This window comes from Sorex fumeus, unplaced genomic scaffold, assembly GCF_029834395.1.
Source record: "Sorex fumeus unplaced genomic scaffold, SorFum_2.1 ptg000033l, whole genome shotgun sequence".
NCBI lineage: Eukaryota > Metazoa > Chordata > Mammalia > Eulipotyphla > Soricidae > Sorex > Sorex fumeus.
Genome location: NW_026606090.1, coordinates 35,417,015 through 35,436,202, shown reverse-complemented (window position 1 = coordinate 35,436,202; position 19,188 = coordinate 35,417,015). Strand labels below are relative to the sequence as shown.

Sequence of the window (19,188 nt, the reverse complement as noted above, 5' to 3'; positions counted from 1 at the left end):
AATTACATAATTAGACGGAGGATCTGATAGGTAATCCAGAATTCCAGGGGGTGTTTAGGGAGAAACTAAATCATTTGGCATCAGATCTAACTTACATAGAATGGTGTTCTCCTTAAAATTCTGAAGGAAATGATTTTTCTAACTGTACAGCAACACAAAGCGCCACTCGAAACAGGCTACAGTCATTTTTTTCAGCTTTATCTTTAGCAACCGACCTCCACTACCCAACCACCGCCACGTTATAGGCCGTTTTCCACAGGCTCAGGCTGAGCCTCACATATGCACATGGACCACGCAGCCCACATCATCAGACACTCCCTACCCTTTTTCCATAATTACCACATCATATTTGATGGGGTTCAGACAGTAGGCAACAAATCGAAGAGGGAAATATATATATATTATATATGCCTCTCGGAGAGCCCAGCAAGCTGAGTATCCCCACCACATGGCAGAGCCTGGCAAGGTACCCATAGCATATTCAATATGCCAAAACAGTAACAATAATGGGTCTCATTCCTCTGACCCTGAAAGAGCCTCCAATATGGCAGCGTTGGGAAAGATGAGTAAGAAGAGACTGCTAAAATCTCAGGGCTGGGATGAATGAAGAGGTCAATGGCACCCGCTCGAGTAAACCAATGAACAATAGGATGACAGTGATACAGTGATCTTTGTCTAAGCCTTACACCTACTTGTACAATTTAATATGCTTCAGTAGCTTGTTTTACAGATACACAGAATTTTTAAGTATGTCAGTGCTGAATTTCACTGCACGACTTTTATTAACATCTATATTTCCCATCATTTAAAAAAATTGGTGAATATATTTTCACAATATTAACAAAAGGAACAAAGATATTTCTAATATAATCAAACTTTTCTTGAATATATTCAATTAGATTTTTTTTCTAGAGCACTGTTAAACAATGAAAAATACAATTCAAACATGGCAACATAAATTAACATGGAAGTTTATGTACACTCTACATAATCATTCTAGCATATTTAACAATTTTTAATATATGTACACCCACTTGTCATATTCACACACATATACATATTTGAGTACATAGAAAATACTTCCTCAGCTCACATAAGACAAATGTCAGAGAATGATAATCATCCTCATGGGAAAATAGGTTATTTTCAATCCATCACTGGTAGCAGTTATTTGAGAGAAGAATGTTTTCTCAAATATCAGAATCTAGGGGAATAAAGCTAAAGTAACCCCGAAGCAGTTCTGAAAGGAGAGCAGTTTTTCTGCTTTTAGACCACTCTTGGTTGTGATTACGAGTACTCTCAGAAGAGTGCTCAGTCCCACTGGAATTTGGGGACCCATGCAATACAGAGGTTGAACCCAGGCCTGCATGCAAAACCTGTAAGTGAGCTATCTGGTCTGGGAGGATTAACATTTCCGAGGTTTGAATAAAGCAGACGCCCCAGTTCTTGTTTGTCTCAGGTGTTTTTATCCCTCCCATAAATCTCAATGACAGCCTAGCAGGGAAAGGGACTCAAGCCTGGAGTTTGCTTCAGGTTAGTACTATGTATTCCAGTCCGTTCTTGCTTGTGGGGGTTTATGTGAGAGATGAGAATTTTATGTTGCTTTTGTACCTGAGTTTCAGTTTTTCTCTTGTGGCTTTAAATGACCCCCTCCGTTGTCATTCTGATTATATGTGCCTGGGTGTTTCTCTAGGTTTATTTTGACCCTCACTGGACTTCCTGTCTATGCACAGCACAGGTCTTCCTCAGACTGGGGAAGTTCTCAGCTATTGTCTTCCACTAGCCCTTCTTCCCTTTTTTCTTTTCCCTCTCCTTCCAGTACTCCTGATTTGGAGACTCTACATCTTACTATTGTCTACTTAAGATTTTAGATTTTCTTTTAACATCTCCTTTCTCTTCTTTTTTTTTTGGGTGATGTCTTTTGTCTCCAAACATACTCAGTTCCCAGGTTCTTCAATTCTGTTGTGACTCTCTACTGTATTCCTTAATTCCCTCAATTCTAGTAATTTTTTGATGTGTTGCATCAGTTTTTTTCTGGCTGAGTGAAATCCAATGCTTTCTTCATTTAAGGTACCACTGAGGAGACTGTTTTGAGGTCATCCTTAGGGAATGTTGAGAGTTTTAATAAACTTGAGGATTTATCTAGACTTTTGTTCCCATCTGCTAAAGCTGCCGAATTCCTTTGTTTTCTCTTTCTTCCTAATGCTTCACAGGTGTTAAGGGGTGGAACTTTCAATTCCAGAAGGCCTGAGCAAAGATCCGCTATATAGTTCACTGTCAGACTCTTTCTGCCTCCACTGCTTCCTGCCATAGGAAGAGTTCTCAGCAGGGGAGCAGGGCTGGAGGTGGGTTGCGAACTCTCCCAATGGCAGTTTACTGGAGATGGTACACTGGGAGAGCTTGGGTTCACAGGAATTTGAGGTGTGTGGGGAGGGTAGAGAATATGTAATAGAAGGTGTGGTGGATATGGACCAAAGATGACAGGGGTTGACGGGTTGACACACATTTTTAAAAGAAATCACTATAGTTTTTTTTCCCCCTTATGGCCAACCAGGGCTGGAGCGACAGCACAGCAGTAGGGTGTTTGCCTTGCACGCAGCCAACATGGCTGACCTGAGTTCGATTCCTCTGCCCCTTTCAGAGAGCCCAGCAAGCTACTGAGAGTATCTTGTCCGCACGGCAAGCCTGGCAAGCTACCCATGACGTATTCAATATGCCAAACACAGTAACAACAAGTCTCATGAAGGAGACGTTACTGGGCCCGCCAAGCAAATCAGTTAACGATGGGAGGACCGTGACCGTGACCGTGATATGGCCAACCAAGTCTGTTAGTTTCAATCTGTTTTTTCACTTATCTTAAAAATTGGAGAAAAGTGATACTTTAATAAGCCTTCCCATTCAATAATATCTTTCTAGTTACTCATTTCCTTTTTTGTATTCTACCTTAAAGCCTATTTAGTTTCATGTATTCATGTACATTTCCTATTATATATAGAGATCTTTATAATTGCTTTATCCTCTTCCCTTTGTTATTATTCTTTTGTTTTTATGAAGTCCAGGTATTACATCACAGGGCAGAGTCTGGCCAAACTCCCCGTGGCGTACCAAATATGCCAAATACCAGTAACAATGATGGGTCTCATTCTCCTAAAGAGCCTTGAATATAATCTCAGGGTTAGGATGAAAGAGACGTTACTGGGGCCTGCTTGAGGCAATCGACGAATAACAGGATGATGAAAAAATGAATGAATAACAGGTATTACATAATTGTGTAGCTTGTTGAGGTTATACATTTGGTTACACTTAGGGGAGGACTTCCCTCCCCCCAAGTATATGAATAAACTCTATAATCGCAGAAGGACCAAGAGCACAGGATGGGGAGAAGGGGAGTACTTCAGAGAGTTTCAGGGAGATGATCTCTGAATGGTGTTAGGGGAGCACATTTGGTTGTGGTGCTTGCACACTTGTTAAGTGGCTCTGGGGATCCTGACAGTGCTGTCAGGATCACACTCAGATGTGTGGGATGATGCTAGTGATAAACTTTGAGCCTGATGCCTGCAAGGCACTCTACCATGGAGTCACAGCACCAGGCCCAATATTTATGTTAAGTAAACTTGTAATCTGAAATTCAGAAATTCTTATCTGTCATTTCTTGGTCAGAAAAAAGTTGATTGCATAGGATTGTAGAATACTGCATAGTAACAGTCTATATAGGATTGTGGAATGCTGCATTGTAATAATCTATATTATCAAGAATTTGTTATTTAACATGGAAATAAGGAAATCTAACATGTTCTCACCTGAAGGAAAAGCCACTTTACTTCCACATGATGGGTACATGGCAAAAAGAGCTAGTACACTCTGCAGAAAGTAACTGTTGATCAACAATTGTCCAAGTACTTTCTCGATGCCCTAATTTTCCATTTTCCATTTACCACCTTGTCAAAATGGGTTTGAATATTTTTAGGTTCAGTATTATCCACACCGATTCTGAAAATGTCAGAGAAAAACATTAGGAATTTTTCTGGAAACGCTTTTTGGTCTTAATATGCCAACTCAGTCATGAACGCACTGTTTCACAACGGTAAAATATTTGCATGTGCCTTGTGTCCTAGGTACCCCAGGTCTGCTCTGCCCAATCCTATTCCCCATGGCTTTGGTCCTTCATGAATTGAAAAATCTTCTGTAATATGATGTTTATGTGTACCATCAAGCACTGTACTACTGCTTCCCTCCATGTACTAGCTTATTCGTTACACTCCTGGGCTCCCCACTGAACCTGCCTATTCCGTATCTCTTCCAGCGTGTCTCGATGGAAACTAGTTTTTGTCTCCAGCTAGTCAGTTAACTAGTATCTGGATGAATGAAGTTACTCTTATCCATGCAGAGGAGTTCAGGAACTGCTTCAGAATTACTAGGCTGCCCAAGACTAAAATTGATTTCTAAGGTGTAGAATTCAACTAATGTGCCAACCCGTGTTGAATGAGTTGCAAACTGTGTCTAGATAACCAAAGGGGATGACTTTTTCCTGATTATTAGACCCATATACCCTTATTCATTCCTCTATTGCTGTTTTTTAGTGTTTCAGGGCCACACACAATGGTCCTCGGGATTTACTCTTGGCTCTGCATTCAGAGGTCACTCCTGGTGGGCTGAAGGGATAAGTGGCGCCAGAGATCGAATCTAGGTTGACCACATAGAAGGCAAGCGTCTGCCCACTGTGCTATCACTCAGCCACACACACCCTCATCCATGATCTTTTTCCTTTGAAGCAAGGTTCAGGATATACTCAAAAGTGGTGCTTTTGACTTGCTGACCAAAGGCCAAATATGACAAAATTGATAAAACACTTAACTAGGTATTAATAAGAAAATTATTGTTCACACAAATGAACAGTACATAAGTTAGTAGAAATATAAAAGTTTATTGTTAAGCTGGTACAGTAATAATTAAAGTAAAAAAAATTCCAGTATATATAAACAATAAAAATACGGAATGGAAATTAGACCACTAACCATCATATTTGTTTCGTATGCTTGGTATGAAAAATGTCCACGGTTGTTTCATAACATGGTCTTAAATCAAGATCACAATATCCAAGGGAAAATTGACCCTAAGAAAATAAGAGGTTTTTCAAAATAAGGAGAACAAAACCATTTTGTAAAAATAGTAAAAGAAGAGTACTACACAATCATTATAGGCCTTATCTTACCTGGGGCTTCTTAAAATAATCAAGTCCCCTTCCAATCTTAATTATCCATCCATTGTTGAACCTATTTAAATACATACATAGCATGATATTCCAGACACTTGACACAAGCAATCACAAAGCCAAATTCAGTCACAGTAAAATCTCCCCTAAGTGCAAGGATGCTTCAACATCTGCATATCAATTAATGTAATATGCCACAGCAGCAAAAAGATTAAAAATGATTATATTATTAATAAATGCTGGGAGGGAACCTTGACTAGATTTAGCATCCATTTTATCTTTAATTTTTTATTTCTACTGATGCTCAGTCCACCTTCTAGCAGTGCTCAAGGGACTAGATGAGGTTCTGGAAATACAGCTCTGGTTGGCTGTGTGCAAGGCACATGCCCTCCTGCTATACTATCGCTCCAACCCCCACTTTTTATTTCTTTTTCTTGCCTAATTTGATTAACTTTACCAAAACTTTGTTTATTTTATATATCCTTCTGTTATTCCAAGTATTAAGGGAAAAGCTTTCTGTTTTTCATCACTGAGTGTGGTATTAGCTGTAGGTTTGTTATATATGATCTTTATTATGTTAAGATATGTTCCTTTCAATTTTTAACCTAGTTTTGAAAAAAATCACGTGATCCCCAGCATCCCTGGTTAGTCCTCCAAGCATCACCAGAAGTAATTCCTGAGTGCAGAGCCAGAAATAATCCCAGAGCAGGTGTGGCTCCAAAATGAAAACCAATAAAGGAAATAAAAAAGGAATCTAGATCGTAAAAAAGTAAAACTATAACTGAGATCTGTGATATAGATGGAAAACCCTAAGGACCCCATAAGAAACTACTAGAAATAATGATTTTTAGCAAGGCAGTAGGATACAAAACCCAATATATATATACTCTGTTGCATTTGTATATATAAACAGTGAATTAGATGAACGGTCAAGTAAAGTTCATTTACAATGGGAAAAGAGGGCAAAAAAAGATCCAATCTGACAAAGGGGGTGAAAGACATATACACTGAAAATTATAAGACATTACAGAAGAAATAAAAGAAATGGAAAGACATCCCATGTTTAAGGGATGGAAGAACATGACTGAACATTATTACAATAGCTATCTTACCCAATTCAAACCCTATTTAAAAAACCAATAGCATTTTTAAAGGTACTAGAACATATAGTTCTAAAAGTGTATGGAGCCACAAGAAAAAAACAAAAAACTCAACAGCCAAAACAATTCTGAGAGAAAAGAAAAGTGGAAGCATCACACTCCCTGACTTCAAAAAAATAATACAAAATAATAATAATTTAAGAAGCGTGGTACTGGAAATAATGGACATGCTGGCCAATAAACAGAATCGAGAACCTAAAATAAATCCACACATATAGGGTAAAAGGAACCATAGAGGGAAAGAAAAGCTGCTTTAACATCTGTTGCAAAATCTGGATATCCACTTGCCCCCCCCCCGGAAAAAATTAAGTAGATCCTCATCTAATATTATCACATATAAAAATTAAATCAAAAGGGATTAATCATTGGCTATAAGCTCTGAAGCCACAAAATAGAAGGTAACACAGGTCTAAGATTTCAACGTCAGAGACTTAACACTGGCAAAGGAAACAAAGCAAACATAAACAAATGGAACTATATAAATAAACTAAAAAGCTTTGCAACGGCTAAAATGAAAGACATTCTACTAAATGAAAACTACTTGAACCCTATACATCTGACAGAAAGCCATTAAAATCTAGAAAGCATTCACAGAATTCAGCATCAAAAAACCCTATCAGAAAAATGGGGTGAGGGGTTATACAAACACTTCCCAAAGACATAAACATGGCCAAGAGGCATATGAAAATGTATTTACATCACTGATAATCTGGGAGATGCAAATCAAAATGACAGTGAGATAAAACCTCACACACGTGAGAATGACCTATATGAAAACCGAGGATGGCAAAGACACAGTGCAAAAGGAACCCTTCTTCACTGCTGGTAGGACTGTTTCTGGTTCAGAATCTATGTTAAACAGATGGAGATTTCTCAAGAAATTAAAAATAAAATTAAAACTTTATACCCCAGTGTTGGGAGTTGTTTTTGGCACACAGCTCCCTGATAACCTAGACCGTAGTGCTTGTCCTCTGAGCACTCTCCTTGATGGGTGCAAGCTGTTGCCAGGAGAACCGGCATTCTCCAACTATTAGCATGGCTTGATGGCCTTGCCAACATCTGTGGTACCTGTAAACCTTATTGTTCCACCTCTGCATTAGCTCATAGGTATCTCGTGACACCTTGCGACACTCCATCCCATCTAGCCTATGTAGCCAATGAATTCCCCTTCTTCTTCCCATCTCGTGATCCACACGTAATGCACCCCCTTTCTGCCCCTATGTAACCACTGTTCTCTCTAAAAAATTTTTGTCATGACCATCAGTCTGTGACCCACATAGATGGTATCTTCCAGCTTATCCATGGCATGCACATCTTTGAGCCATCAACCCTAGACTGCATACGTCTCCATGTTCCCAAGTCTCATAGCTGCACTGACAGCTACACCCCAACAATTCATTCCTTGATATCTACTCCACCCTCAGACACAAAAACATTAATTCAAAAAGATATATGCCCATCTCTATTCACTGCAGCATTATTTATAATAACTAAGAGCTAAAAATAACCCAAATGTCCGATAACAGGTAAATGGATTGTGATTTTATGTATGTACGCATATAATCACCGTCACTGTAACTGTCCTCCCATTGTTCATCAATTTGCTTGAGGGGGCCCAGTAACATCTCCATTGTGATAATTGTTACTGTATTTGGCATATTGACTACGTCACGAGTAGCTTGCCAGGCTTTGCCTTGTGGGCAAGATACTCTCGGTAGCTTGCCGGGCTCTCCAAGAGGGGCAGAGAAATCAAACTTGGGTTGGCCATGTTGGCTGCTTGCAAAGCAAACACCCTACCCACTGTGCTATCGCTCCAGCCCATGCATATAATATGTACATAAAAATATATATACGCACATATTTACACACACTTATATACTCACAGTGGAATACTTCTCAACTGTAAAAGATGCAGTCCTACCTTTTGCCTCAGCTTGGATGGAACGAGAAGCAATCCCTGGCACTGCATACCCTCTGCTCAAGCACCGCCAAGATAGCCCCAGGCCCTCCAGCAATGCTGGCTATACCCCGATTGAAAAAAAAAAAGAGAGAGCTGTGGTATATATACCCACTGGAATACTACTCTATTAGAAAGAATGAAATTGTGCTCTTTGGGATTAAATGGATGGATCTTGAGGCAATTATGATAAGTGAAGTAAAAGTAACGAGACGGTTTTACTCGTGGAATGTAAAATATTAAATCATATCAATTGGCAAAAAACAACACAACTATCAATACTACGTGGAAACTATAGTGGTTATCAGGGAGAAAGCAGCAAGTGGGTGGGAGGAATGGGTATGGGGGTCTTTTTGGTGATGGAATGGTAACTGGAATTTGGTGGTAAGCATGGTGATGTGGTAAATATGGTGACAATCCCAAGCACAGAGCTTGGAGTTGCCTCACAAGCATGGCCCAGTGCCCACCTCAATAACCTACTGAATACTGTAAATTATCAAAAACAGGGGAGTGGGATAAAACTGGTAAGACTTGAGAGGAAAAAAATTCTCCCAATGAAGAAAATCCCTTCTTCCAGTGGCATAAATTGAACCAATCTAGGATCACTCATGCTTTGTCTTCGGTGAAACAAGAGAGAAACTAGTAGCTGATCTGATTAGCTGATACAGCAATTAAAAATAAATACTGAATTTCAGCTTGCTGACAAAACTTGTTCCCATGGATAATTTTTTTTTAAATCTTGCTAATTCAAATGGTTTCAAAGTATAGTGTGGGGGTTTCAGGAAACACCCTACCCAGACATGGGGATGGCCACAAAGAACTCTGGATCCCGGACTTGACTCACCCAAAGTGGTTGCACTTTCATGTTCTTTGCATTTCAACTGTGTGTATTATACCTTAGGGTGCTAACACCAAACATATGACAGCCAGTGTGCTAACAAAATAACCTTTACCTTACAATTATAGTACACTGTCCAGTCTATAGGACAAAGTGTCAGAAGTAAAATCACACAAATACATATTAATTTCTCTGGAAAAGGAGAGCATCCCAATTTATATTGTATATATAGGTTGAATAGGCAGAAAGTTACTTCTTCTAATATGACAAAGAACATGTCAATTTTATTCCATTAGGAAATATGAAACACATTTTAGGTCAAAATAAGTCTGATTTCCCTCTGTAAAAGTAGAGACTAATTTTTATTTTAAAATGTAATATTTAAATATATGCAATTATAAAATTTAACTTGAGCAATAAAGATATATTTCAGCTGTGTAATAATATTACTAACCTAATTTCTCGGTCGTGTATTGAAGAAGAGTATTCTAATTCCAACAGCACTCCGTATTTACAGAGTGATTCTTTTATTTCTTCCAGGCCATTCTGCTGCACACTGCCCTGTGTAGAAAAACCATATTTTCTTCATCAGTTATTACTTTTAATTTATTCCTAAAACTATGCAATGTATATCACAAGAAGTAAAATGGGAAGGTTCCATGTCACTTTTGATGTCTATTGTTTCAAAGACAATTTTTGTTGAAGTTAAAGTGTTTAACTTTTATATACTTAAATGAATTTAACTTAAGAGCAACTGTTTTTACCAAAAAAAAAAAAAAAGAGTATTTTTTTCTAATATGAGCATAACACAATTCTGTCCTAACTTGTAAATGTGTTTTCATTCTACTGCTTAAGTATTCAGATAGAACTGTCTTCTCAAATTAATCCTGAAAATGTGAATTATTTATAAGCATTCTTTTGAGTCAAAATCAAGAGAAGGAGGCCTACCAACATGCTGTGACTCTCTGAAGGCCAATTTAGTAAATCAACAAAAAGAAGAGACAGATTGTGAATACTATAGTGTCATCACTCCCATGAACATCCAAGAGTTTCAAGTGACAAACAGGCCAAATCCAAGGAAGAACATCCTAAACTCAAAAGCATTTTATCAAGATATTTCATGCTGCCTAAATAGGGGGGTGGGGAAGTGCATGCCATAGAGGTGGACTGGGACAGGATGGAGGGGGGCAGGAGGGAACATGAGGACATTGGTGGCTGGAAGGACACTGGTGAAGGGATGGGTGTTCAAGCACTGTATGACTGCAACCCACTCGTGAACAATTTTGTAACTGTAAATCTCATCGGGATCCAATTAAAATAACAAAAAAAGATATTTTATGCCTACTGTCAGATACTTACAACCAGAGATGTGAGAAGATGGATAGTTTTTACTTTACATGGTTTCTTAATAAGCATCTCACAAAATCGAAGAAAGTTATACAGCTGAAAGACATCAGGATGGATTGGTATTACTAACTCAGAAATGGTAAAAAACATTTCATTATATTTTAGTACATTCTCACCTGATGTGACTGTCGAATATAAGGATCTTCTATCCAAACTTCCGTAACTGTTTCATTAAGGTATTCTTGAAAAAGTGACTCATAACTGAAACCTGTTGCATTGTCTTCTATTTTAATTTGCTTATGATATTTTCCATCTACAAAATACAAGCTTCAATTAAGAAACCAGTGGCCTTGCATTTTTTTTAAAATCACTTACTTATGCATAATGTGTTATGTAACTATTGATCAGGATAAGATATATGTTAATGTTTTAAAACTCTTTCCAATTCAACAAACATTTACTGAATGCATTCTGTATACCACACACACTGAAAAGTGCTGTACGTATTGAAATAAGGCAAACCACTCCATAAGGCATTTCTGCCTTCATGGAACATAGGCAAGAGGAAAGGCAAAATCCAGAGATTTACTGAAACAGTTCACAAGCTAAATACTGTATCCCAGGTACTTTGATCAAGAGAGAACTGCATATATAAAGATATGATATTTCTGTCACCATGAATAATATCCTGCTAAAGTGAGAAACGTGCAAATACTGTTTAGAATTTGTCATCTTTTATATCCGTTAGTGCTCAGGAGTAACCCCGATGGTGCCAAAGGCGCAGTGCTGAGGGGACTGCTGTACTGAGGATTCAAACCTGGGTCAGCAGAATACAAGGCAAAGTGCCGTAACCTCTGTACTATCTCTCCAGCCCCATAGATGGGGTTTTAAGCAGAAATTTATTGCATTCCTTTATAACCCAAGCCAATACCAAGATGCCACATGTGAAGAACATTGTTTCACTGTTTCTGTTCATTCAAAACAAGTTATCAGAGATTTTTCTTTTTTTTTCTCTGGAAACATCCAGCTGTGCTCAGGGCTTATTTCTAGCTCTGAGCTCAGGGATCACTCCTGATGGGATTTGGGGGAACATATGACCAAACCTGGGTCAGCCAAGTGTCCTACCCCACTGTATTATATCTCCTACTAGTAGTCCTTAATTTATGTGGAGGCTGCACTTTTAAATTTTCCTTAAATACCACTGTTTTGGATTCCATTCCCATATTTCCACTGATAACACGTAAATACACATCGATTTCAAGTTGATGTTTCTTTTTTAGAAGGGTTAATTTAGCCCAGTATTTTTAAAAACACACAATACTGATGATACTAGAGTTCATCAGTGTTTTGGAGGGAAGTTACTACATTATAGATTTCATTCAGATGTGAAGGAAACAATTTTATTCCTACTCCCTAGCTGAGCTTGGTGGAAGAACTTCCCCAGATTCTGTGCTGGTGTAGAATACTAAGGGATAGAAGGCTGCAGTAAGAATACCGCAGGAGAGCAGCTGAGGTGTGAAGCAATAGTTCCTTTAGTTATAAAAATAGTAGGAGTATGCACTTCAGGCCAAAGGTGTCAATGGCCTAATAGGTAGTGTGTGAGGTCTTGGGTTCAAGCCCCAGCAAGAAAGAAAAAGAAACTAGATATTCATGAGTAGGGAATTAAGAACAGAATGTGATACTTTCCTGCCTCTCTTATCACTAGGAAAACTGAATTTCTGAAATGGTATGATTCACAACTAATCTAGAGTTTCTTTAGCTACTAAAGAAACTTTGGTCATTTGGTCAAATACTTTGGTCATTTTTTAAAAAAATAAAGGAAATACAAATAGCAATCAGGATTTGCGTGCATTTTCCATTGCTGTATGGTTAAACTGGCGCTCATACATTAGCTCATACATTAGCTTCAATCGGATGTGTGATGTGTGTATTCCAGAAGTGGCCTGCAGAATTCTGCCGCCAACAGATTCTCAAGAGGATTGGTACTCTCTACTGTAGCATGGATCCCTGTATCCCCAGGAATGACCACACAGACCTCTGAGGTGCTGAGGCTGAAGCCTCTGCTGAAATGTGTTCCACCACAGTATCGGTGGACACATTCTCTGCAACAACCACTTTACCTTCTTTTTCTTGATCCAAGTATTTCTTTATATTTTCTGCTCTTTCCATGTAGCTAGCAATTCTTTTTCTGAGGAGGCTTCTCTGTGCATCATTTTTGGTACCTACAAATTTAAAAACAGTCTCATTTCTATTTACTACAGATATCAGTGCTTCACAAATTTTCTATCCTTTGACATGGTTTGCCTGTCTATACAATCAACTCACAGTGGCTTCTTCCTACATATTCTCTTCTATTTGTTGTTGGTGGTGTTGTTTGTATGTTTGTTTTGGACTACACCTGGTGGTGCTCAGGGATATAGTTATCCCTAGCTGTGCGCTCAGGGATAACTGCTGGTGGTGATCAAACCCAATGGCCATGTGCAATAAATACTGTTACCTCCAGAAGCCCTATGTGTTATACTATTGCTCTGACCGTCCTCTTTCTATTTTGGGGGGCAATACCTTGCTCAAGAGGAGCCGTCCTCTCCGGTCTGTGCTTGGGTGAACCCCAGGCTCTTAGATGGAAAAACGGGCTCCAGTCAAATGAGCTATTTCCCCTTCTTTCCTTTTACACGAAATATCTAATGCTCCTTGAATTAGGAGTGGAGACTCTGACATTGTCTCACCTAAGCGGGCACAAAATCTGATAAGGCAAAAGAGATGATTTACAACATGTCAAACCCAAGTCAAAGCATTATTTTACCTAAGTCACCTGTAAGTTTGAAATTTTAGCATAATCAAGATAGCATACACTGTTATTCTGCCACAAACCAGTTTCTCTGCTCAGCTTACCTATTCTAAGTTTGTATTTATAGAAAGTTGCAAAAAAAAAAAAAAAAGGTACTGAATCCCTTGTACTCAGACTCCTTAATAAAAATATAAATTAAGGGGCTGGAGCAATGGCACAGCAGGTAGGGTGTTTGCCTTGCACGCAGCCAACATGGCCGACACAGGTTCGATTCCCAGCATCCCATATGGTCCCCCAAGCACCGCCAGGAGCAATTCCTGACTGCATGAGCCAGGAGTATCCCCTGAGCATTGCCGGGTGTGACCAAAAAAAAAAAAAAAGCAAAAATAAATAAATAAATAAATTCTTTAAAAAAAAAAATATATATATATATATATAAATTAAATAATATAAAACAACTGCGTTAGAAAGGAATGTTCCATTTTCTGGGCCCTGATCCCACATTACATTTAATTATGTTTTTAAGCTCCTACAAACATATCTGTATCTCTGTCCCAGTATGACCATTTTTGATCTCTAACAGTTCTCCACTTTTATGTCCCTGACACTTAAACAGTGGTCATTATTGTGCTATAATGTCTCTCATCTGAGGTGGCTGCTGTTTGCTCATGACTGAGCTTACACATTTTGAGTAAGAAAATCACTTAGTGGGAACCTGATGTTGATGTTACCTCTAATGTTAACTTGGTGAATGTGGAGTTTACAGTTTTCTCCCATGAAAAATCACTCTTTTCTCCTTTGTGATTAGTATCCATCATTTGCATAATGCAGTTTCTTACCACTCTTTAGCCACTGATTTCAGCACTTGTTGATAGTCCATGCCCATGACAATGACGATTGTAGGCCAACTTGCTATATGATGCTTTTCACATTCCTGCTTGTTATTTGGAATTCTACCAAAAAACAAATGCTACCCCTTTTTCTCATCTACTGATCTGCCCAATTTAAGTCATCAATATGGATGATGAATAATTTGGTGTCTGGGTAATAATACTATACTACCATTGTTTTGCTGCTCAAATTTTTTTAGCTTTGGCTTTTGTTTAATTTGGCTGCTGTGTCCTTTTGACATACTTCATCATATTTTGAGCACTTTTCCTACTTTGCTGAGCACTCAACTTTCTTTTTAACTCATATTTTCCTTGTTCATACCCTGGAATTTTTACAAGCACTAGTTTTTGTAAAAGGGTATTAAGAAATCAAGTTCAGACAAAGAACAGGGTAAGTTGTCTACTTTTTGGGGATCACACCTAGAGGTGCTCAGGGGCTAATACTGGTTCTTTGCATAGGAGTGACCCTTGATGGTATTCAGGAAACCACATGTGGTGCTGAGGAGTCAAACCGAAATCTGGGACGCAAGTGAAATGCATTACTGCTGTATGCTCTCTTCTTCCTGCTGTGCTATCGCTGGTAGGGCGTTTGCCTTGCATGCCACCGACTTGGGTTCAATTCTTCCGTCCCTCTGGGAGAGCTCGGCAAGCTATCGGGAGTATCCCACTTGCATAGGAGAGCCTGGCAAGCTACCTGTGGCGTATTCATGATCACAATCACAATCATCCTGTTGTTCGTCGATTGCCTCGAGCAGGCACCAGTAATGTCTCCTTCGCCCTGGCCCTGAGATTTTAAAAAGTGCCATTTTCAAGGCTCTTTCAGGGTTAGGAGAATGAGACCTATCATTGTTACTGGTATTTGGCACACTGGGTACGCCACGGGGGAGTTTGCCAGACTCTGTCGTGTGGGCAGATTCTATTCGGTAGCCTGCCAGGTTGTCCAAAGTAAGAATGAGATAATAAGATGTCACGCCACCACATTCGCTTCTGGGAGCTGGGTTTTATAGTGTCTGGGTCTTGGCCGTTGATGGGATTACATGGCACCGGGGGGGGGGGGGGGGGGGGGGGGGAGGGGAAGCTGGTGGGTGTGACCCCTGCCTACTGGAAGACGGAGGATCTGGGTGGAGGATGCTCAGCCTCGATCCGAGCAGGCTTGGAGATCTCAGCCCTGGGACCTGCATGCCTTTGTTCTTCTGCGGTACCTTCATGTGTGTCGAGAGTGGTCTCAGCATAGTTGTGGCTGGTCCTGGAGGTCTTCAGCTGCCGGGGCTCTGCTCGGGAAGGGGAGGGAAACTCAACCCGCTCCCCTTCAAGGGGCCCTGGTGAGGACAGCCAGGCGCGGGGGCAGGAGATTCTGCACTGTTCTCTTCTGGGAGCTGAGTTTTATTCAATATGCCGAAAACAATAATGGGCCTCACTTCATGTTTCTGGAACGAGCAGATGCCACTGGGCTACACTAGCATGCAACAGGAACGAATGGAGACGTTACTGGTGCCCGCTCAAGCAAGCCGATGAGCAACTGGATGACAAGTGATACAAGTGATACTCTCTTCTTAGGTTTAATAACATACATACATTCACACTTTGTATCCATCTATATATTAAATCTAAAATGTATCAAAGAATTCTTTATGAATATAGTCAAAATACTATTTTCCAAAGATACTTAGGTTTGCTCATGTTCTTCCCCACCTCTTTATGTATTAATATTGAATAATAAAAAGGGCCCTTACCTCATCTTGCTACACGATATATATATATACATGTATGTATTTCTCTGTGTCATGCAAAGAGTAATATTGTAGTACCTTAGAGAGTTGTGGATATGATTAATTATAAAAGGAAACTGGCAACTAAGAAATAATCTTGTCAGCATCACAATATTATCATCAATGTAATTTCCCTACACTTCATTCTAGACTTGAGAACCATACTTTAAAAAATTTTTTTTATAAAGTTGTTCATAATAATTACATTCATATTCCAACACCAATCCCACCACTATTTCACCTTCCCACAATCATTATTTCAAATTTTTCCACCACCACTCAAGCCTGCCCCAAAGGCAGATCCTAAACAATTTATTTTGTAGCTTGTTATGAATAGTCCACTAAAAATGATCCAAAAAGTTTCCTTAGAGGAAAGTGTGTGAAGATTGTTATATCTCAACCTGGAGACACAACCATACTTTTTTTTTTTATTACTGTTTTTGGACCACACTCATCAGTGCTTATGACTTACTCCTGACTGTACTCAGGAATCACTCCTGAAGGCTCCAGGGACCATATGCAGTTCTGGGGATCAAACCCAGGTTGGCTGGGTGCAAGGCAAGTGCCCTATCCATTGTTCTATCACTCTGTCCCCAAGAACCACACTTTTAATATATTTCTTCTTAAATTCCACTGTTCCTTTGTTGTTGGTAGTTGCTGGATTGTGCATTTTACATCAACCTTCCTTAGTCATCATCCTTGATCAACTGGCAGTGTTTGACACTGAAGATCTTTCAGCCATCATGTCTGTTTACCAGGCTTGAAATTTTACAACGTCTCTGATTCCCTTTGGAACTTCACTGCACATCTAGCCGTGTGCTAATGTCAGCAACTCACCATCTGCACTGTCCCTCCTAGAGGTGATACCAGTGTCATTTGCTTCTCATTTGATTTCTGCAGGAGCTCCTTAGTCTGTTTGCTTTCAGTCTCCAAGTTAATGTCTGCCCTAAACTATTGTCATACTTACTTAAGAAAATGTATAGTACATGTATATGTGTATGTATATGTATATGTATAGGCACAGTATTTCCCTATCATTAGAGAGGAAAGATAACACTAAAAAGAATTTGGCAAGGTGCAATAGTATACTGGGTAGGGTATTTGTCTTGCACTTGGTGGACCTAGGTTTGATCCTGGGCACACCAAAGGGTTCCCAGCACCAGCCCCTGAAATGCAACTTTATATCCACCCCTTTGTAAAAACTTTGGTTACCCTATTTACCAAAAAACAAATTAAAATCACCTGGCAGACAATGCCTCTAAGCCTCAAACCACCTTACTTTTTATTCTTGGAATATGAAAAGCCAAATTAATATTTAATAAAACAACACATCAAATCTGAATACTCTTGGCTGAATTTCTGAATGAGGAAATTTTACTTCTGAATTAGGATATTCTACTACTTACCTAAAACTCTTATTACAAGTCACTTTCACTTGCCAAGTCTGTGACCTAAATTTAAGTGTTCACTGTACCAGTCTATCTCCCTCCCTCTGTACTTATTCCCTCTATTAAGTTGCCAGCATTTTTAACCAGTACAATCATGTCATTGTCTCTGGAGGTTCAATGGGTTGTACTCGTGAAAAAAACTCCCGTGACTTTCCTGCTTCAGGTTCCTGGGGCAGAAGACTGGACCAGTGCTAATCTAATCTACACACCACCTTTTGAAAAGGAGGCGATACACCAATAGCGCTGTCTTCTAAGAATGACTCCAATTGGCAGAACTGCAAAGCTACTTTACTTTTCTATTCTGTGCAATGAAGATACACTTACTAAGACAATTCATGCTAAGGATAAGATAATGCTTTAAGTGTATTCTGCACCAGGCATTCAGTATTCATACGCAATACTCATTGTTATGATCATCTGGACCCAAGACAGAATCTTAGATTTGAGAAAGCATTAATCTTTAAAGCAAGCCCACTGCTGAGTTTCTGTACCACTTAAAATTATAACCACTGAGCTATATTGGCACAGCACCCTCCAGCTGGCAGGAAACTCCACCTGATGGCATAGGGTGCACAGGCTGGTCTTAGTTTTACTATGTAACTTCCGGACGTCTATTCTGTACAGGGGCCTGTGGGGAACTACGTGGGTGCTGTCTAATACTGTTAACTACACAGTAGAAAAAGTCTCGCCGTGTGTGCCTACAATTCCCAGCATTTCTCAGAATGCATTTCAGCACACCTATTTCTAAGAAAAAACACTTCTTCCACCGGTAAGCGAATCTGCTCCCTTTTAATGAAAATGTGTGAGACCGAAACTCAGAAGGCCTAAGTTTCAGTTTCCCATCAGGAAGTCCCGACTTCTCAGAAAACACTGTCGTCCTGGGCAGACACACCGCCCGTGGGAAGTGGGAGCAGCCCACTGGAGCGGGAGGCAAGGGCAGTGCAGGCCAGCCAGGCAGGGAAAGCCGAGGGAGTGGAGTCACGGGACCGGACAGGGACCAAGAATTGGAAACTTGTTGCCCGTTCCTAGAAAAATGCTGTTCCGGAACCAAGCCCTACCTAAACTGCACGGAATCTGGAGTCGAGGTCCTTGTCCAGACTCCACTGCGTTAGGCGAGACCAAGGGGCCTCGCATTTGCCTGCGGAGTCTGGTCCGGTCAGGGTGCGAGCGAAACTCCCCTCCCGCGACACAACAGGTTTAGCGGAAAAGTCAGGATACTGGTATAAGGACCACCCGCGTGGTCCACTGCCGACATTTGAGTCTTTCGGTCTTCGGCTTCAATTTTTCCCTCGAGCGAAATGAAAACGAAAACTGACATTTCTTCCCCAATCGTTTCGTTCTGCATCTCTAAAACGATGAACGAAGCCTCGTTTCGAAGAGAATGCCTACCTCTGGCGCCAGCAGCCCTCACTGGAACGCGGCCGCTCGGCGCCCGGCGCCTCCAGCACCCGGGGCCGGGGACCCCAGGGCGCCAGGCCGCCGCCGAAGCCGCCCCCGCCGGGGATCCCGCCCCGCCCCCGGAGCGCGTTCCCGCCCCGAACCTGCGTCCGCTCACCCCGGAGGTCCTGCAGCAGCAGGTCCAGCCCCTCCTGGTAGCACACGAGCGCCTGCGAGTACTTGCACTCCGAGTCCAGCTCCACGGCCCGCGTGATTATGGCGAGGGCGGCCGCGTTCTCGGGCCGCCGGTCGGCCACGGCCGCGGGCCGCCCCCGACCCGCCATGGTTGCAGCCCACCGTCCGCACTTCCGGGGGGCGGGGCGGGCGCAGGGGGCGGGGCGG

General features: G+C 40.6%; 1 protein-coding gene across 1 annotated transcript in view; it reads right to left on the bottom strand.

Annotated features, from left to right (window-relative positions):
* Positions 1-19,137, bottom strand: part of MITD1 (microtubule interacting and trafficking domain containing 1) — a 22,528-nt gene extending 3,391 nt beyond the window's left edge. The window contains exons 1-8 of the mRNA XM_056116747.1: positions 18,965-19,137; positions 12,635-12,736; positions 10,691-10,827; positions 10,527-10,610; positions 9,622-9,728; positions 5,213-5,273; positions 5,016-5,113; positions 3,801-3,990 (exon numbers count right to left, since the gene is read on the bottom strand). Coding sequence (XP_055972722.1) covers positions 5,018-5,113; positions 5,213-5,273; positions 9,622-9,728; positions 10,527-10,610; positions 10,691-10,827; positions 12,635-12,736; positions 18,965-19,130 — 753 coding nt within the window. The 5' untranslated portion in view covers positions 19,131-19,137 and the 3' untranslated portion in view covers positions 3,801-3,990; positions 5,016-5,017. The remainder of the gene's footprint in view (positions 1-3,800; positions 3,991-5,015; positions 5,114-5,212; positions 5,274-9,621; positions 9,729-10,526; positions 10,611-10,690; positions 10,828-12,634; positions 12,737-18,964) is intronic.
* Between the last annotated feature and the right edge of the window lie 51 nt (positions 19,138-19,188).